Consider the following 22,034-nt stretch of genomic DNA (forward strand, 5'->3'; position numbering starts at 1 on the left):
GATTTGTTGTTTTTTTATTTGTTTTTGTTTTTTATTTAATTTGCATATTCATTGATTCTGAATTCTAAAAGAAATGGTCTTAAAAACAAGTTTGGATGATTTTAAAAACTGAAGTCATTGATTGCCTACAATGAACATAGGTACATGTGCTGCTATACATCAACTACAAATAATAGTGTTGTTTTTTTTTTTTATTCATACTACTGATAAGTATTTAATCAACTAAAAATTATGACTTAATTAAATCAGTTACAGTCACAGTAAAAGCTTTGTTGAGGGTGTGTGGATGTTGTGTACTTATAGGGCATAACGAGCTAGTGTTTACAGAGTTAGTGAACATTTATAGAGTGGCATGTAACATATAGATTTTAAAAAATATATTTTTGGTTATTAATGTAAATAAAATAAAGTGTAATGAGCTTCTATGGAACAAAAATTGGACACCAACCGACTTTTTTAAGACAATAATTTTTCTTAACATGACATTCATTTTAAATCTTAACGGACTCTTGTTTAGAACATGTGATTGTTGTAGCCAGTTCAATTCAGTTAAATGTTAATTGTAAATAACACTTTTAGAAACTGGCTTTATAGAAATGTATTAATTCAAAATAAAAATTTTACATTATGTGCAGAGTGCAAACAGTAACACCAGCAAAGGAACAGCCAGCATGGAGATTATATGAGTCTTGCTGCTTCACCTTCATCAAACTTAAGGGATGAGAGCAGGGCGGTGGGTGGAGGCTGTTATGGCATCCAAACATCCCAGTTCACCTAAACACTCCTGTGAACTTTTTGTGAATAATCACAAAAGGCCTGACTAAAGAAATAGATTTTCAGCCTAGAACTGAAAACAGAGTCCTGAACATGTGCTTGTACTTTTGGAAAGCTATCACTTTGGGAATCTGTTCTATAATTTACGGTTTGTAAGAGAAAGCTCTGCCTCCTGTTGTAGCCTTTACTCATCAAGTTTCCAACAAACATCCTGTGCATTCTGATCGAAGTAGGTGCAACATGATGAACCAGTGTCACCTACGCATAAAAAAGTATAGAAATGTTCTTAGTTTTAGTCTGGCTATAAGTAGTTACAACACTTAAACTCCCTTTTAGTACAGGTTAGAGTGACATCCCTAAAGGGCTGATTGTTAATGCTTAGCAATTCTCAGCTAACAGTTTCTCACATGCACCCCCTCTCTTGTTTTTGATGTTTTCTAGCCTGTAAGCGTTCACTTATTTATCTGTTTCATTATCACATATCACAAAAATATCACTCCATCTGACATATCTACCAAGGTTTTTCCTTTTGGTACAAGTTCATGTATTAACATCACTATGTAGTGCTATGTAGTAAGAGGTTTTTATTTACCTTAGTAATATTTTGTAATTATTACTAGCTATTTTAAGTGAGCAGTTTTACGAGGCACGTTCAGAGTGCATGACTAGAGTATGATCTTTGACCTAAATGTGATATCACTTTACATCTATATTAAAGACATTCACTCCCGTACAGGGTGCAAGATGGCTCTGGATGTCTGGTGCTGATTTCATAATGATAAGATAAGAACATGCTAAGATTATGAGTGGATTAGTGAGTCAGGGTTCTGTTAAATTTGAGAAAGAAAACAGTGTTTAACCCTGTTTAGCTCCACACAAAACTGTTAATAACAGGGTAGAATGAAAATAACCTCATTCTGTAACATCATGAATCCATTTTTAGTAAACACACATTTGTCTTACTATCCTTGACAGTTATTCATTTGTTTTCTTTCTTTCTGAGTGTGAAGGTATACATGTGTCCTCCTGAAACAACAAGCTAATCACAAATATTTAAACTGCCGCTTATTGTACATCTTGGTTCGGAATAACTTCCACCTACTAACTACTGGGTCGTAATAGCGACTGTTGCTGTGCAATGGAGAAAGTGTTCCTCCAGCCCTTTAAAGAGAACAAGGACAATTTTGCTTTCTAAGTCGCCCAGTCCCATACGGTTGTGGCAACTTGTGATCCATTGACAGAATTATTAAGGCACCTAATTAATACTATGGCTACACTTTAATCTAAACTTACTTGCTTTACACTGTGTGTTTTTTTTACTTCGATTATAACTTGTTACACTGTACAAGATGATCCCAGGAAGAATTCTGTAACTGACTGCATTTTTGTATTTCGTTTCACTATTGTGTTTGTAGCTGTTCCATGAGTTCTGTGTAATCATGTGTTTAGCCGAGTGTCATAGTAAGAGCCACAATCTGGACAAACCCAGGCGATAAAGGATAGGAACACAGTGGAACAGAGGAGCAGGTGTGTAGAGGCGGGATCGGGTGGGGCAAACACGTGTGAGAACACAAAAACAAGCCAATAGAAAACAAACCAACAGGGATTTGTCCAAGCCACATGACAAATGTGACCCCAAAATGTGTTTTGTTATATATTCAATCAAAACCTGGTTACAGAAATAACTCAAATTGTGTTCCATTCGGATTAAAACATGTTTAACTGCTTGATGCATGATGTCTTCCCAACTGTGGAGACTTAGTTTAGCTGAGTTGTAAAAAATAAGTTTAGCTCTTCAATAAGAAGGCCCATATTCTAAGAAAATTCTTAGAAATGTGGGTGTTTCCTTTTAAAATGAAAGAGAAGATCGTGGTAAATACAGTATAATAAGTCATTTTGTGGCTTTTCTGATACTTTTGCCCTGTTCCTATTTTTGTGACTTCATTATTAATAAGTCCTGCATTTGCATCTTACCCTGTGAGTCTAATTTGTGACATTCTGGGACAATCTGTTTACTATTTACAATTTATTGACTTAATTTGATTTCGGAAGGCAAACAGCACTCACACAACCTTAATTGCAATTTACTGTATATTTGCACATGTCTATAAGTAACGGAACATTTTGTCACATAAGGAAATAAATTAAATAAAATACAATATGATATGATATGAGAACAAGTTGTTTTTCTATTTCACGTTAGGGCAAGACCAGGAAAAGAACACAGGAAAATATGCATAAAATACCAGCAACCTCCATGCTCAGATGCTTTACAAATATATACAGTACTGACCTGTCAAAGACTTATCTGACAAGACTTTATTATTAAGAGGGCTACATATACAAAACTGCACATGCACCGTATCAAAGGCTAAGCTTTGTTTTGGCCTGCTGTCTGTGCTGCAGGTTAGGTGATGATATGGGAGGTAAGCAGCACTTGGAATTTTCCCAGGCCTGGAGCAGTGCCACAGATATGGGTTTGTATCTTTCATCATAGTTAAGTACCTTCTCCAACTGTCTTAGAGGCTAATTCAGGTTGCTGAATTGCAGTGAAGTGAAGTGAAGTGAAGTGAAAGGCAAGAGATCTTCGGTGACTCAGTAAATGAAAAGATTTCATTATCTTAGCTTGAAAATCAAAAGCATGAATGTTATTTCAGAAACCTCTTCTGATTAGATCACTGGCACACTTTTACTGATTTACCGATTATATTTTCATAATATTCAATCCTTGGAATTCACCAGATTTGTCTAAATAACATGAAAAATACATATGCATAATAAATCTTAGTCTTTTGTGGGTTTTTTTTTATGAATTCATGTGTTTATGAGCACAAAAGGATGAGAGTGATCAAGTGAGCATATAGAGTATTTTTTGGTGCATTTAGACCAAGAACAAGATTCTGGTCCAAATTTACTTCAGGCCCCTAACCTGGGGATGTTTTCCTTTTAGCAGGATATCCTCCCAAACAGGAGGCCAAAGCAATACAAACTGCTTACCCTGATGTATATAACTCTGTTGCAGTTGATATTTGGTTGGTTGCAAGTAAGTTTCTTCTGTTTGTGTTCAGTTGCTATTTTTGTGTTCAGAAATGAAACTGTGTGTGCCTCTGTGGGAGGACAAGCACAACTCAGGGTGTAACACTTGAAATCTGCCAGGTATTTTCAACCAACTTTGAGACAAATTTCCTAAAATTACAATCATTCTCAAACAAGATTAGTTTTAGCCATGAAGATAAAAAAGGAGGACTCTTTGTATGATAAAAAATGTTTTCAGCATTCAATAAAGCACTCACATCACACCACACTTCATCACACACACCCTACTCCTGGTTGGAGTCACATCGCCTGGCGGTACATTGTGCTGGGGAAATATCTACATGGACAGCCACAATGGGATTGCTGTGGATATAACCACTTGGAGACTATCACACCAAATTTGAACTACTGTGCAATGGTCAGCTTTGTGATCGGGTCTTCCTCAAGGAATATTTGAAGACTTGGGTAGGATAGAATTAATGTTTAGTCTATAATGAACCTCAAAATTACACTGATGTATTACTTCCTTAGGAGCTCTTGGTTGCTTAATTCCACTCATCTACAAACTGTTGTAGAAAGGACATTATTTATATGTATACGGTAATATTTACTGTACCATGTCACTCAAATGAGGATGGGTTCTCTTCTGAGTCCGGTTCCTCTCAAGGTTCCTTCCTCATATCATCTCAGGAAGTTTTTCTTTGCCGCCGTTGCCTCGGACTTGCTCATTTTGGAAAATATATAGAGATATATAGTAACTACATTTAAAACTTTGTATTCTGTTTCTATATTTATGTAATGCTGCCCTGAGATGATGTAAATTGTTAAATGATCTATACAATAAATTGAATTCATGGAATTCCTCCCCGGTCCAAAGACATACATGGTAGGTTGATTGGCATCTCTGGAAAATTGTCCGTAGTGTGTGAGTGAATGAGAGTGTGTGTGCCCTGCGATGGGTTGGCACTCCGTCTAGGGTGTATCCTGCCTTGATGCCCGATGACACCTGAGATAGACTCTGGCTCCCCGTGACCCGAGAGTTCGGATAAGCGGTAGAAAATGAATGAATGAATGAATTGAACAGTTGAGTTAGTTACAGTGGTCTCGTTTTATAAATGTCTGGTTTCTACTGACCCTAAGAACCATTTCCTCGTATGAAACAGGAAGCAACACGAATGCTTGAACAATCGCATTACTCATACGCAGCTGTATTTTAACGTTTAAGTAATATACTCATACTGGTTAACACTTTATACATTAATACACATGAAATACTGTATATAATTAATGCTCAAAGCACTAAGCAATTTTTTAAACAGCTTGACTTGCTCTCATGTACTGTATATGTAGAATGTAACTTATAAGGTGATAAAAATGGTAAATTTCATGGTATTTTTTTTGTTATAGGTGTTTATTTGTTATAAACTTTGTTTATAACTTTGTTATAGGTGTTTATTTTATGACTTCTGCATTATTTATTCAGTCCAAAAACATTTTAGATGTTCATACATTACTTTAAAAAACTAAATTTGTGTTACAAAAGCAACATATGACATTGACCACTTTTCAGACAAAAAGCATAATACTGTTAAAAAGAACTTCAGTGCTTATTAAATGATCAAATCCTAAACATTTTATCTTCAGATAAGTTGCTGTAGAGTAGATTTATTGTGTACACTGAGGTGGTAAGATGCTCTCAAACGTCTTATGGAAATGTTCTGTTTTTCACGCTTATGTTGTTTCATAATTTTTAATGACCTAACATTAATTAAATCATATACAGTTATGCTCAAAAGTGTGCATGGCCTGAAAGAAATTGTTATACATTGCCATTTATTTGGAAAATATGACTGATAATGCAAAATAATATTTTCTTATTTAAGGATAGTGGTCACGTGAAGTCATTAATTATCACATAGTTGTTTGACTCCTTTTTATAACCTAACAATATCTGAAAAATCAACTAAAGCAACCCTGTTTACATGATTGGTCACATTATAAACATACAGGTTGAAACACAGGTTTACATGGCCATTACACTGCCAACGGGCTGTGTAATAATGTAGTTAAACTTTATAAAGCAGGGAAATGATATAAAAAGATATCTCAACACTTGAAATGCCAGTCAGTACAGTTAAAACTTTGATAAAGAGGAAAATAAGAGGTTCTGTTGATACTGAGCTACGGTCAGGTAGTCCAAGAAACTACTACTGCCAGAAGAATTGTTCTGACAGTAGTGTAGTTGTAATTATAATATTAAATTGTAAAATAATTGAATGAAACAACAGAAGAGATTCTGACATTCTCTCACAACTCCGTTTTTAAATCAAGTGGGGTCTCAACTTTGGGGTCTCAACACCTAGCATTGGAAGCCCTGTAACAGAGATATCTCATATAGAAAATCATATGAGTTAAAGGTTGTCCATGCCACATAAACAAATACAACGTTCCTTACTTTGTAATCATGTATTTATAAATATAAATATAAATTTACATTTAATGTATAAGAATATATGTATTCATAAAATATACATTTTCTTGTTCATTTGGAACATGTCAAGCTGTAAGTTCATGACAGTCAGACAAGACAGCAACTTTCCACAGGTATATTTTTGATAGTTATATTTATGTGGTTATAGAAGGAAGAACTAAGTTGAACCATTTTGGCATTATTATAGCAAACTTTTACAGTTGAAACAGTTAGGAGAAGAAAAAAGACAATACTTGCTGCCATTACAATAGATTAATCATAAACCTGATTTTCACTGATAAACGCTGGCCATGATTAAAATAGGAAGACACCAATCTGACAACATTTTAAGGCATTTTAGACAACGCCTCTGTGGGTTGATCCATACATTAAAATCAGACACATCCCTGGGTCACATCTCATTTAATGGGGTTGACCTCTCCTGTGCTTTGAATCAGTTAGCAACTATACAAATAACTGTTCTGCTTAAAGGTGGGGGTGTACAATGTTTGAGAAATGCTTCAGAAAACTGAGTCGGGCCGACAAACAAAACAAACTTGTTGCCAATGAGCATAAAGGGACGTGTCTTCTCAATATGCTGCAGAGAGAGTGTTCAGTGCACATGTCTGACATTAGCAGAAAGCGATTGAAACATTGACATGGCAGATAAAAATTAAAAGCGAAAAAAGGCTTATACGATAAGGCAAGAAGTAGGACCCTTGTTAATAAAAGATCAGCTTTCCAGCGCTGGAAAGAACTGAAGGAGCGGGATGGATTGGATGCCGAGGTTGCTTTTTTCCTTTTTTTTTTAGGTGAGAAATGTTGGTTTTGCTTTGTTTTACAGAACTAATATATGCCGTCCTTTATGCTTGTGTGTCAATTTAACTTCTTTGTTTATGTGCAATCGTATTGTTCTTCCCTTCAGCTATGATAAAGATACATTTCTTTCCATTATTTGCCTGGGTTACGTATGTACAGTATGTGTGGGCGCAGCTATCAATACAGGGGTTGGACCCAATTGCGTTGGGGCGTGTTTGTTTTGGTGATTTCAAATGTCAACATTGGCTTTCAAACATCGTACACCCCACCTTTATTTTAAAAAAAGAAATGATGAGAACAATTATTTGTTTAATTTACTCCACCTGATTCTTCTTATCATCTCTTTAATTGTATTTTTAATTTCCCTGTGAAGCCCAACTGGACATAAACAAAGAAGGAATAATAATATTTGATATTATTATTTTTTGGCAAAGATATTGTGATCTAAGATACTAAACTGCACACACAGTTTATATTAATGTGTATAAGTAAATTTGTATAATATTGCACACAAGCTTTTTGTCTTGAGAACTGGCTTCTGTCTAGCCACACTATCTCAGACATACTGTATGAAGAATAAAAGATAGATTCTTCTAACACACAGAAAGTGACCATCGTGCAATACAGATTAGATAAGATTGAACTTTATTGCCATTGTACAAAGTACAATCACACGATGTACAAACCCTATGAAATTACCATGAAGTTAGCATCTATCCAAATGTGCAGAAGTGGAATATTTTCAAAAATGTCCTATGTACAGGAGATGCAGAAAGTATAATAAATGGAGATACAGTATATGTGGTCTATATATGTATGTACAGACAATGTGCAGTGGTGAAGACATATTTCTATTTTGTTCTCAAAATATATTATTAAACCTATTTCCAGATATATTTGTCTATATATAAGCTTTGATTTTTCTTGTTCTATTATTGTATAAATTTCAAGCATTCATTTGTAGAAAGAAAATGTTAAAATGAAATAAAGAGTACAATATGCAAAAGAAATAGGCTTAATCTTAAGGTTTAGTGTAATCTTTCTAATCTACAAAAAATAGATAAATTAGAATTCATTGAAGATCTCTTGCAAAGATGTAATTTTTATCCTTTCATCATTTATTAAAGTTGCAGTAAGGTTTTTTTTAAATAAAATGGTTACAGATATAAATACCTAGCCAGCTATTGTATAAAAAATGTCGAGGCTATATTTATGGCTATAATATCAATACCTGACTTTCTTACATAACACAACTGTTTGTGAGGTTACTATGCAGCAAAAACAAAATCTCACTATGGTAACAGCACATTCGGATGCACACCATGACAACAACACATTCCCCAAAACTACCCAAACTTAAACAGCACAATGAGCTGAAGTTCCAGCATGCATCTGAATGATGCTGGAACAGGCACAGATCGCTCCTAATCAACCGCATGCTGTTTGGACACTTAGGAAAGCATTGGGAATTTACTGACACATCAGGGCTTGTTGCAATGTTGCCTTAGTGGCTTACGTGTGTGTAGAACCTGGGTGGAGACGTGATAAAACTTTTATCCTAACCGGGGAAAGATGGTATTTTAGTTCTCAGATATGATGTGCTACAAACAGCTGCAGTCACTGACACTGTTGACTTTGGCTCCGTGTTCTTTAATTCCGTGCGAATGAGTATGTTCAAAGCTATTTCTACACAAAGCTGTTCACCATGTTATCTGCCTTACTGATTGACTAGACCACCAGACATCCATGCAAACCATTTTTCATAATACCTTTTTTGTATAGCATGCACTAAGAGTCACAGTTTCCTCCAGGATTAACGTAAACCATCTTGAAAATGAGTAAAAATGGCTGTATATATATAAATCACTCAGCATTCTTCAAACTAAGTTTTTTTAAGTAGTGAAAATTTCCGAAAAATAACTACTTTGAACATTTTTGGCACCCTTACAGTTAATATTTTTTGATGCTGCTATGGTGAAGGTAGAGAAGACTTGAGGTCCAGTCCTCTATGCAAAACCTGCATATTGTTAAGTTTGGGAATGTGCACTTCCTGGAACATTTAATGCAAACTTTATTTTGCTCATAGTCTTATCAAAAGTTCAATATATGAGCAAGTTTAAACCACTTAAATACCTGATATAGGCAACCAGGTCACATTTTACAGTGATGGAACACCTCCTTTTTTTTTTTGCTGAACATGATGATCATGAAAAACATTTGATTATGGTGCATCTTACCACAACATAGAGTGAGACTGTGTAATGAGGCTTTTGTTGAGGTGCTTTCAGGCTTCCTTGTTGTTTCGAAAGGCTTTTAAAAGTTTGTTTTAAAACCAGACACACATACAAGTGTAATCTTTATGTAAGAATATCCTTTTATGACTACAACAAAATGAAACTGAATGGAAGATAAAGTGCATGCATCACCTTCCACTCGTATCAATTGTCAGTTTTGAGGATATCATTCTCCATTTCGTTGACTATCTGTTTCAATTGAAATGACATCAATACATCGAATAATGATGCATTATTATAAAGTTAACCTTTTTTAAGGGGCCAAGCACTAAAGGTTTGTAGACTCCTTTCAGCGATTGTATGTATTATTATTATTATTATTATTATTATTATTATTATTATTATTATTATTACACTTTGTACATTTTTCTTTTATTTGCTTAACACTGAAAAAGTCCCAGCAATTGTCTAGTTAGAATTAGGTTAAGGGTTTTAACACAAACATTTTAAAATTACATTATTTTTTAACTGGTGCATGGATGTGAAAAACTGGATATGATAACATTTTGTGTTTCACTGTTACAGATGCAGATTTGCCAAAAAGTCTCATTTATTAATAAAGCCCCAAATTGATATTATAGTTTACTTTGATACCCTCCATCATATTTAATAGTTCCCATTAAAATCCACTTGTGTAAGAAGTAAAAAGCTATTTTATACAGGGCTTTTAAAGGACGCAGAGTGGATCATAATTATCACGAAAACATCTGCAATATCTGAAGACCATAAACTCCTATCCAAAGAAAGTTAAGTAGGCCGAATTCATGTTTCATTCTGTCTGATTAGTAAGATATGATTGAAGACTTTTACCCAGATACCATTCCTGTCATCAAATTTACACCTCACAGACTTTATAAAGTGATTTTGTTTAAGTGTGATTAAGTGATTTGTGTATGTGTTTCTGTAGAAGCATGTGTGTGTCTGTTTGTGTGTCTTTATGTGTGTGTATGTGTATCTGCAAATAAGACTACACTATCTGTCCAGTATCTCTTTTTAATAGCTCAGTCAAAAATTCTTAATTTTTTACCTTACAACATGTAAAAGATGTAGAAACATCCACATACAGTACAGTACTTTTTTCCCTGTAGACATTTTCTTCATCTTTATTAACATTGCTTTTTTCCATTGACTGTTCCTACATACATGAATCATGTGCATTTTCATGACTATTTTGTTAGTATTAGTGTGTACAGTATATTCCATGTTAGAAAAACATAGCAGATGTGTTTGGCATGTCTTAATACGTGTCAACACGACATGCCTTTATCGACTTATTATAGCACAGGCTGTGTCTACTATGCCTCTGAGACTGCCGATGTCACACGCCGTGAAGGAATGATGTTTGTTTAAATACTTCAAGGTTTATAATTTCACTTATTTTTACAATAAAAAGATAAACTTCACAAATTAAGCATTACATAGTCAGTCTTGTTGATACAGGCAATGTTTTGTAGCTGTAAAGAAACTTTACCATAATGTGTTTTGTCAGCTCCCCACAGCACCCGGATCTTTACTGTTATATTCTATGTAGAATTGACAACATATAATTTTTAGTATTATTTTCAATCAGAAGCTACAGTATTCCAGGTGGATGAACATGTAGTCTATTGACACATACAGTACACACACAAACATAATACTGCACTTAGCATCAGAGAATCAAATGGCATCATAATACATTATTCTACACTTTTCCCTTCTGGTATTTTGTTCTTTATTTAGTTGCACAAACTGAGTTTATAATATGCCATTCAATTTATGGATTAGAGGTTAAAGTAAAGTTAGATTTGGTTAATTCAGCACCTCAATTATTTGTCATCATGCTAATTGTATTTGTATCTTTATCACACATTTTTTCATTGCACATTCTGACTATAACCTTATGCACTTTGTCTGTATGCAGAAATACCAGGCCATGGAATATGTGTTTTTGCATAACTAATAATTATCTAAGATACCTATGAATAGAACTTTCATTCATTCATTCATTCATTTTCTACCACTTATCTGAACTACCTCGGGTGACGGGGAGCCTGTGCCTATCTCAAGCGTCATCGGGCATCAAGGCAGGATACACCCTGGACGGAGTGCCAACCCATCGCAGGGCACACATACACTCTCATTCACTCACGCAATCACACACTAGGGGCAATTTTCCAGAGATGCAAATCAACCTACCGGGTTGACCGGGGAAGGAAACCGGAGTAACCGGAGGAAACCCCTGAGGCACGGGGAGAACATGCAAACTCCATACACACACAAGGCAGAGGCGGGAATCTAACCCCCAACCTTGGAGGTGTGAGGAGAACGTGCTAACCACTAAGCCACCGTGCTCCCTGTTAATAGAACAATATCGGCATTTTAAGTCAGTGGAGTACATATAATCCAGTGCTACAAAGATTCACAATTTATAGTCAGTTCAGATTCTGCACTTGTTCTCAGTTGTGAAGAGTAAATACATTATGCAGAACTATGGTATAACGCTTCAGAGTGAAAAGCCTGGGAATTGGGAATCACAGAAACATCTGCACACTGGAAATCACGCACAAATTTTTGCACAGTGAATGATATATATGTAAATGAATAAGTGTATTGAGTTAAATTATCACAATTAGATTTCATACCTCCAATATAAATGAATCACGTATATAGTCAAAATACTGAATAAAATTGAACCCAGAGCTTACACATGATTATTGTGCCCACATCAGACAAACTGCTGTGCATGAAAATCCCTGGAGATCAGCCTTTTCTGAAATAATTAAACCAGCTTGTTTGTCCTTGCCACTATTGACTCTGGCTCATTAGGGGTAAAAATAATACCATTTTGAATTTTCATTATAAATTTTTTATTCGTGTGAAATTGCTTTAAATCAATTGTTACAAGCTCTATACAAATAAAATTTAATCAACTCAGTTTTATGCATTGTGCTGCTACTGTATGACAATTGCATGAATGAGCAGGTCCTTGAAATGGTCAAATTTTTGCTCAAAGAACAGAGATGCTACAATACAACTGTCCTGTGTTGTAGATCAATTGAAATCTACCAAGAATGCTTTAAATGTTTATATATGTTTAAATTTCTGTTTAGATTTTGACACTGATAATGACACTGCTATATCCTAGAACAACTAGGACGATAATAAAAATTTGGGTTTATTTATCTTGCATTATATAGTGGTGAAGGAAGGTTGTGAAGGAAGGGCTTGCTAAAAAATTCTGGAAAAAGCTGAAATCTACAAGTATGGCCATGTAAGGTTTGCTGGCTTATGCAAGATGAGGCGTCAACTGATAAGCTTATGAATTTCCATCAATATCTGATAAGATAAACTGATGAAAACTGTTGTGAAATCTGTGTATGGTATCAGCCTCGGCAAGGAGTTCAGAACAGATTAAAGCTGTGGATAGAGAACAGGCACAAACTGACATTAACAAGTTAATGACTAAAAAATGATGAGAATGTTCAGTTTTGCAGTTACGTGATTTGTGATGTTTTCTGATTTCTGTATTTTCTGTTGTTTTGTTTTTCCTTAGTGTTCTCCTGTGTTTGTTAGTTTTTAATTATTTATATTATTATTATTATTATATACAATGTCAAAAGAATGTTAGAGACTAGACACTAGAATATGTTTGCACATTCTCCCTGTGTTATGGGGCTTTCTCTGGGTACTCTGGTTTCCTTCCCAGTCCAAAACCATTTGTTGTTGGCTTATAGGTATCTATAAATTGTTGTATGTGTGATTGTGCCCTGAGTTTCCTGAGATAGGTTCCTGGTTCCCTGTGACACCCCTGTTACACAAGAAACAAATGTAGTGAAACACACAAAGCAGGTTAAAGTTCAATGTACAATGCTAAGTGTTTAAAGCATGAATGTACATGCGCTATTTGATGTTTTTTTTTTCACTTTTGTGGTTTGTCATACCTGCTTTAATAAATACTTGAAATTACTACAGAAGCCAGTTTCATGGAGCTTCAAGCTTATAAAGCATCACCCCTATAAGAGCACAGGTGAAAAAATAGGGGTGGCAGGAAGACTTTATTTCAGAAGAAACACTAGCTATATCAATACACAGTGAAAGTATTTTAGCATCACTGAAAAATAAGGGAAAATGTAGGTGGGCAAATGGAAGTGAAAACTTATTGCAGAGAAAAAATGTGAAGGATTAAAATAATAAAATTCAAAACTTATAATCGGTTTTACCTCTGTTACTTTTAAAATTCAGCATCACTTTTCAACCTGTGTCCTGTGATAAATAGATATCTGTTTAGCATAATTTATTATAGGCTGTTAATGCAAGTCAGCGGGGAAAATTATTATTACTGTTGATAATATTTCAACAATGATTATTATTATACTAATAATATTTATATAATATTTCACCCGCTTCGAATGTTACAACGTCCATTCAATCAAGTGACAACATTTGAAGTGGGTGAATATTTGTAGAATGTTTAACTTTTAACATCATTAATAAACCAACAGAAAATGGTCAGTTAGCTAATCAACCAACTTTTGCATATAAGTCTATAGCATAATAAAATGCATAAAACAGAAAGAACCTTAGGATTCATTCGGGGACATAGTAGTTGTGCCACTGTGTCACCCACATTATTACTTTTAATAAGATACAAACATGATTGTGGAGACTTTAAGAAGGTTAAAACCATTACTGACTGTATTTAATTTAGGTTCAGTACAATACCCAAGGATCTTTCATGTTTTCAGGTCATGGAACATCACCTACACAGACTCACTATGTGGCACTGTTGATCCACTGTTCTATATACAGTACAAGCCTACTAAAATGCACTGTTAAATCTGCAGCACTCCACCTAGGTGTAATAATAGTATCAAAGCTTTATAATCCTGATTATGATTACCTAAGGGAACTGCTATGTTAACGTGATTCCTCTTCGGTGACCGTTTAAAGGGAGGCTAAGAAAAACAGGGAGGAGAGTAAAATATGAGTGGACATTTTTTGCATGCTTAAAGGGAGTGGTAAAGTTGGGATGGAGTAAACGAAAGCAGATAAAGTCTGGCTTTTCACTCCTCGGTCCTTGTGCTAGCAAATTATAAATTTGTCGCGTCACATGCGGGTTCTTGCTCCAACGCGCCACACGCACATGCGCGTATTTCAGACGAATTGCGCCTAATTACGTTGTCTATAATGACTTTCTCGTAATGGTCCAAGTCAAATAAATGCGAATCGATTGTGGTATCCGCTACTGGAAGGAGAGAGAGAGAGAGAGAGAGAGAGAGAGAGAGAGAGAGAGAGAGAGAGAGAGAAAGCCTATTCAACCACAGTCCATGTTTAGAAACAGATCCAGAGATTCCCGTTTAAGGGAATGAAAAGATTCTTAGTAATTGGAGGGGGACACCACTTTTCCTGAGCCACAAGTGGATATATGCAGCAGTTATATTATGACCGGATTAAGTGAAAAGCATTAAAATGCGTCTTTGGAGGCGCACATCGACATGCCGGGACAATCCGCATGGGACGAGTCCTTACGTCTGCAGCACAGGATAAAAAGCAAGGGATCTCATGCCGGATGAATGTGACCCAAACATCACCAAGAGAAGCGACGGAGGAGAAGGAAGGAGAAGAAGAGGAAGAAAAAGGAAAAGTCGCCGGCTGTCAGTCGTCACTCACTGCACAGTTTAGTGAATGACCACAGGCGCCTATAAAGAGACTGGGCTCTCTCTGTGCCATGGTGCAATAGATCTCTAACCTGAGACTACCTGAAGAGAGGAACCCTAGCAGCTCCTACATTACTATATTAAACTGCTAACACATCTGGAGGACACCGAACCAGCGTGACACTCACAAAACAGGTAATAAGGCTTTGGATCTTGTGCGTAAAATGCGTCTGGCTTCAGAGTTCTTTCAGATTTTTTTTATTTTTTCTATAAACACTTCTGCTTATTCAACTATTTTAAGTACGTGCATATGTATTGATGCGTGTTGCTACAAGTCGGACACCGGTTCGGGCGTTTTATTTGAGATATATGAGATTCTAACAATTCCTTCTCTGTAGTTTTGCAGCCAATCTTTGGCACGTCAACACTTCATGCCAAGTAGGAGCAAAGGAAAGACATTGTTGGGGCGTAACTTCAGCTAAATTCCTTAGAGTCATTTCTTCAGATTGCACTGTGTCATTGCAAAATAAACTTTCGAATTAGCTATCGTCATACTGATGCGCGCGCGATGGGCTAAATACGCCTGAGCGTAATGGGACGCTTAAAGCTTTGCCCACTTGTGTGGACGTGTGGTAAAATCCTGGTCTCTGAACGCAGACTTTTTTTCATTAAGGTGTCTCCATCGTGTGTGCTTTGTGTTTTTATTCGTCCAAGGGCAGAAGTTCACACGCCTCAGTGGCGAGAGAGGCACGCTCCAGTTGCGCTTCAGTATGAGCGGCTTGCGCGCGCCAGTCATTACTGCGCTCGCGCTGCTGATCGTGAGCGGCGACTACGGCGGACAGAGCGGCTCTGCGTCCGCACGCGCCACCACCAGCTTGCTGCAGCTGCTCGCGGCTAGCGGGAGAGACGAGCTCGAGCATTACGCGCAATCCACCGAGCATCAAGCGCACTCTTCGCTTCCCATCAAGACGGAATACTCCATCGAGTCGAGGGAAGGGAACGAAGTCAACAAATCCAATCAGCATGACCAAACTCTGGGTAAAGTAGACCGTTCTACTGAATACATTAGGATATTACTTTTAAAGGACACATATCGGTCCTATATACACATGTTTTATAGGATACATCTGAGATACGGATCTCAGACTGGAATCATAAACAGGGAACCTATGATTGTTTTTGTTTGTTTTTGTTTGTTTTGTTACAGAGGTGGAAACCCATCACTATCAGAGTTTGTTTTGTTTTGTTTCGTTTTGTTTTGTTTTGTTTTGTTTTTGTTACATAGGTGTAAAACCCATCACTATCAGAGTTTGTTTTGTTTTGTTTTGTTTTTTTTATTTTGTTTTTGTTACATAGGTGTAAAACCCATCACTATCAGAGTTTGTTTTGTTTTGTTTTGTTTTGTTTTTGTTACAGAGGTGGAAACCCATCATTATCAGAGTTTATTGTTATTCATCATCATTATTATTATTATGAGGTGTTATAATTAACCTATTTTGTCATCTAAAATGGCTAATTTCTAACCTCAACTCTGAAATATGAAGCCTATAAATATTGTTTGGTTCTAATCAAGTCTATTGCAGGAAAGTTCAGGAAAAAAAGAGCTTTATTATCACACAAATAAATAGGAAAAATATCACTGTACAGAAAGAGGCTTCATATTTGAACAGTTGTGTTACGCTAACAGTCAGTTTCCTAAATCTGCCCTAAATGTTGATGCCAGGGCATCTGAAAACAGGAAAATATTCCATTGTAAATAAATAAATGTTCGTAGGATTGTAGCATATATTTATCTTCTTAACGCAATTCAACTCATCAAGTAGTGGCCACATTAATCACTTGTTTATAGGAGCGTTTTATAACTCAATCAAATTATACACTATTAACATGCAGTTAGATTAAAAAATGATGTTTGGATAAAGTCAATTAATAAATTGAGCAATTCAATAATACCTATAATAAATTAACAAAATATTCACATCGCTTTTCTTTTCCAACCTATGCCAGTATCTTCTGAGAATATCACATGCCTTTCACCATCACATTTTTTTCCACATCACCCATAACAGTACAATAATTATGCACTATATCATCACTGACCACTTTATTAGAAAACCTGTAGATCTGCTTATTAATTCACTTATCCAATCATTCATTAACGTTGCAACAGTACAATAGATAAAGTCAAACATGTCAAGAGCTTCAGTTAATGTCCACATCAAACATCAGAACAGTGAAAATGTGATAATGACTGTTGGTAGATAAATGAGGGACAGTTCTGTGGAAATGCCTTGTTCATGGGAGAGGTCAGAAGAGAATGACGAATGTGGTTTGAGCTGACAGCAAGGCTACAGTAATTTAAATAACCATTCTAACAAAGGTGGTGATCAGAAAAGCACTTTAGAACACACAGCTCACCAAACCTTGAGGTGGATCCCCAACACTTCTGTCAGTGAAGAGCAGGATTGCTAAAACCTCGCCTACCTCTCCTATTGACAAGAGTGGAAACTCAATGTCATCTTCTACTGTTGTAACCCATGTGCTTCAAAGTTTGACATGCTGTGTGTTCAGAGACACTGCCATATGGATAATTGGAGAATATGAAGCTTTACAAGATTTAATTCCTAACAGTGGGTATAAATATACTTCCACATCCCTCTCTGGGAAAATCATTTAAATCATTTGTATCACTAAAATTCCAGTGCCTCAGGCCATTCTTCACAAATCCCTTAAGGTTCACCTGTTCTAACTTTGATCACCATGAGATAAAAAACACATTTAATCCGTTTATTTCTGATTATTTATATATCTAGATGTCATCAAGTAATCAGGAGTGTTTGGTGGCATTCTTGAGTATTGAAACAGTTATAAAATGAAGTACTGTTTTAAAACATAAACTATTATCAATAATAGTAACATAACTAACAGTTGTTTGTTGATTTTTGACAGACGTCATTCCTAGAGATCTGCGGCAGAAAGAGAAGTTCCTGAAACATTTAACAGGTAAGCGAAATTCCGGCATTCATGTGTGTTGCTGTCTATGAAGTGAAAGTATGCATATAATTGTTGACTGTGTGCCAGCATCAGCTTGACATGTTCTGTTTGTTTCAGGGCCTCTCTATTTTAGCCCGAAATGCAGCAAACGCTTTTATCGATTATATCATAACACCAGGGACTGCACAATACCAGCCTGTAAGTGGATGGCCCTACATGACATTTATTTATGAAGTTCTTACAAGAGAAATCCAGCTTTAGTATAGTTGTGTTAGTTTTCCTGATCTTGTCCTACAGATATTAACATGTAATTAATAAATATTGATTATTCTGTGTATATGAAGATATTTTGAATGTTTTTTTAAATAAATAAAAAAAATATAAATAATTTTTTGATGTAAAACCTTTATATATTCAGTGGCATGTATATAACATGTTTATGTTGTAAAAATGTTATTCTAATGCAATTCTAGGGTTTCAGTTGATATGAAATCACAATCCAGAATTGCCTCTTATGTATTGTTGCTAATGTTAAATCTGTACACACTGTAGATTATAGAAGATGTGCTCGGCTACTCAGAAGGTTAGCAGAGAGTCAGCGGTGTTCAGAGGGATAGTCGCTAAAGGTAAATTTTTAACTCGAAGTATTCTGTGTATTACCGACACTCTTGTTCGTTTCAGTGTCATGTCAGGAAATGTTTTCTCAGAGCACAAATCGACATGTTAAACATTTATTGTCTTATCAGGCACACGGATTATCAGTGTACCACTTATTAACTGCTGCATTCCTAAAGCAAAGCAAATGTATCCCACTAGACTTACAAATAATCTAAATGGATATGAAATGTCATAAAGCTGGTTTAAGATGATCAAACCAGATCAAAAAAGAAAAAAAAAAAACTAAATCCTTATGTAAGCTTATGCAATAGCTTATGTAAGTATTTGTTTTTGTTACAAGGGGTAAATTTATGTAAATATAAAATGATATGAAATCATTTTACATTTACTGAATTCTTTTTTCAGAGCTCATAAAAAAATTGAGTGTGTCTGAGCAGGTTACAAAAGTTATCCTAATCAGGTTCATTAAATGTAAATTGTCTCTTCACAGATTTCAACAGGCTTAAGAAATAAAAGAGGACCAAGAATAAAGTGCCTTGGAAAAGAACAAGGGGGAAAAAAACACCTTGAAAACCTTGAAGCATAATTTGTCATCACATTTTTTTTTATCATGCTTCTCCATAGAGTTTTACATACAGTACCATGGAAGTCTTATTGACTGACAAATCAATGTTATCACTGAACTTTTTGATAACATGAATGGTGCAAGTGAAGATGCTGTTTTACAAAAATAATCCTACTGCCAAAATCTGTAGACAGTACAGTATAATGCAAATACATTTACGTTTATGCAAACATCGCCGTTGCTGTTCACTGTGTTTTTCAGTAGTTGTGGTCGGTAATTAAACACAGCTTCTAGTCTGACCACCTTTGCTACACAAAATCAATGATTGAATTATGAATTGTATTTATAAGACAATTGTTGGAGAGTTTAGGGATGAAGTTTGCTTTTGTATAAGAAAAAATTATATCAGCATTCTCCCTGAATATGAATGTTATATATAATTATATACTCTATTTATATATTCAAGTTATTGTCAGTTGCTGGTGTAAAAATTGTACACATCCCAGCTAGAGTGCAATATGTATATATTGTAAATATAAAAAAAATCTATCTTCAAATAAAAACTTTGTTATATAATGTTATGTTGTAAAATTGCTTAGATAAAAATGTGGTTTTCAGGTGCAAGTGTAAGGACTAGAGGGCCATGCAAAATAAATAAATAAATAAATAAATGAAAGTTCCATCACGATTCATACTAGACAGTCACAATTACAAAGTATGATTTGTGTGATAAATGATCATGTGACACACAAAGCAAAGATTTATAGCAGACAACAGGCACAGGAATAGCACATGATTCTGTTCAGACTTATTTTTCAAAACTTTTCTCGCATAACAAATGTTTTATTTACTCAAATTTGTTTTTAGACTAATATTGCTATTTGTGACTAGATGCATGTCTGCCAGAGATAAAACATGTAATGAAGCCAAGAGAAGCCTGAGGAAATTTAATCAGTGGTCACAGGCCAACCAACATATTTCCTCCTCTGATTTGATTGAGTAACTACCTCTAAACTTGTTTCAAATGTTCTCCTCTTTAACTTCTGAATATATGGTTTTCTTTTGGCAGACTTTAGGCCCCTAGCCCATAGCACCCACACACATATTGTGTAATGTGCCCAGACATGCCACTGTAGTACTCACGCTAACAAGTTTACAGAAATTCTTCAATCAAAAGTCAACCGAGAAAAACGCCTCAGAACAAACGTGCAATTAAGCACATTATCGACTAAGTCCACCAGTCAAATTTGCTAACAGGTGTATATGCATGAGAAGGCACATCAAAGAATTATCGCGTGTGAAGGTAACCAGCGATGAATGAGTAAATATAAATAAAGCAGACACGCAGCTAATTTGTTTAATTTAGGAATGTACTGTAGACAAAATGAAGGTGGATATGAGGAAAAAGTACCTCTTGGATTTATGATTTTTTTTTTGCAAATGAAATTCCTTGCACTGCAAACAGATTAAATTCTATGCAAATACAGTATGTGCAATTGGAAGTTAAATGAAATGCAGTTTACGTAACAAATCGCCACCATGTCTTCAGTGCCATTTAGTGATTTGAAGGTATGTATACAGTATAAGTGCATGTGTTAGCGGAGAATATCTGTCAACGGAGGCAATCTCATTCCCTCCACATGGGAAACTCCCACAACATTTAGCTGCCAACACTGTGGTTTAGCTGGTCTGACTATCGTTTTGGGTGGCAGCCAAATCAATGTAAGAGGGTAAATCAGTGAGTGTTTTATATATAACGTATACTTCATGGCCAAACGTTTGTGGACACTTGACTATAACATCTTTTTGAACATCCCTATCGCAATTTAGTCCTCTTTTGCTGTTATAATAATCTCCACTGTTCTGTAAGTCCTTTCCACTAGATTTTGGAGCCTTTGGAAATTTGCTCATTCATGTGATTAATGAGGACAAGTACAGATGTCTGGCTAAGAGGCCTAAGGTTCATCCCGAAGGTTTTAAGTTGAGTCATTGCTCTGTGCAGGACACTCAAGTTCTTCCACTCCATCATTGGTAAAACATGTTCTCACTTTGTGTAAAGGGACATTGTCATGCTGGAACATGTTTGGGCCCCTTAAATCCAGTGAGAGATACTATGACATTTGTACATCTCTCTGCTTTCAACTTTATGGCAAAATTTCATCACAGAGTATCATAGAAATTTAGTGTATCACACTGATTGACAGATGACCGTTGGAAAATAATAAACATGTTTCACAGTTATATTCAGTTATATTTAACACTTAATTATGTCTGGGAGAGAAAACTGGGAGAAAAAACTGTATATTATATAGTTTTACTCTCATCTGGGATGAAAGATGGCAAAGAAGAATGTCCAAAGCCAAAAGAATTAGGAACCATTTTAAATGAATTATTTATTAACATGTATTTATGTTGTACATGATAACAGCAGACCTGAGAAAAATGGAAACCTGAGGCAAATCTTCTTTTAGAATCTAAAAACCATAAACCAAGAGCTTCTTTTCCTGTTCACCAATTTTCAATGATGTTTAGTATCATATTAATGAGAGATCCCAATTAGAAAAATTGGAGACAGCAAAAGGATGGACTAAAAGTTCTAGAAATCAGTGCACTTAGTTGTGGAGAGTTATAGCAAAGACTGGACTCAGCTATTTAACAACCTACGAGATGACAGTCAAAGCTTTGGATCCCTAAATGTTCAAACATAGATTCTAGAGGATGAGGTGAGAGAGCTAGATGGAATAATGGCTGCTGCATCAACGTCTTTGCATAAAAATTCCCAATTCCCACTGGCACCACAAGTACTGGAATGACATTGCGGCTAA

At 35.5% G+C, this 22,034-nt stretch overlaps 1 protein-coding gene across 2 annotated transcripts; it reads left to right on the plus strand.

The window, feature by feature from the left end:
- Positions 1-14,419: 14,419 nt before the first annotated feature.
- On the plus strand, positions 14,420-19,889 carry alkal2b (ALK and LTK ligand 2b). 2 transcript variants are annotated; one of them, XM_027172073.2, is made up of 6 exons: positions 14,420-15,227; positions 15,747-16,070; positions 17,982-18,035; positions 18,144-18,224; positions 18,579-18,652; positions 19,135-19,889. In XM_027172073.2, exons 2-5 carry the CDS (start codon positions 15,803-15,805, stop codon positions 18,641-18,643), a joined length of 468 nt encoding a protein of 155 aa, XP_027027874.1. In that variant the 5' UTR covers positions 14,420-15,227; positions 15,747-15,802; the 3' UTR covers positions 18,644-18,652; positions 19,135-19,889. The 2 variants fall into 2 exon arrangements, with proteins under 2 accessions (XP_027027874.1, XP_027027875.1); XM_027172074.2 differs by having other exon boundaries at positions 15,752-16,070.
- Positions 19,890-22,034: the final 2,145 nt, after the last annotated feature.

The sequence above is a fragment of the Tachysurus fulvidraco genome, chromosome 12 (assembly GCF_022655615.1).
Source record: "Tachysurus fulvidraco isolate hzauxx_2018 chromosome 12, HZAU_PFXX_2.0, whole genome shotgun sequence".
Lineage (NCBI taxonomy): Eukaryota > Metazoa > Chordata > Actinopteri > Siluriformes > Bagridae > Tachysurus > Tachysurus fulvidraco.

Excerpts from the sequence above, each read along its gene's own strand:
- alkal2b (XM_027172073.2), top strand. The coding sequence starts at position 15,803 with ATGAGCGGCTTGCGCGCGCCAGTCATTACTGCGCTCGCGCTGCTGATC. Across the intron at positions 18,036-18,143 it reads GTTCCTGAAACATTTAACAG|GGCCTCTCTATTTTAGCCCG; the intron begins GTAAGCGAAATT and ends TGTTTGTTTCAG. Across the intron at positions 18,225-18,578 it reads GGACTGCACAATACCAGCCT|ATTATAGAAGATGTGCTCGG; the intron begins GTAAGTGGATGG and ends TACACACTGTAG.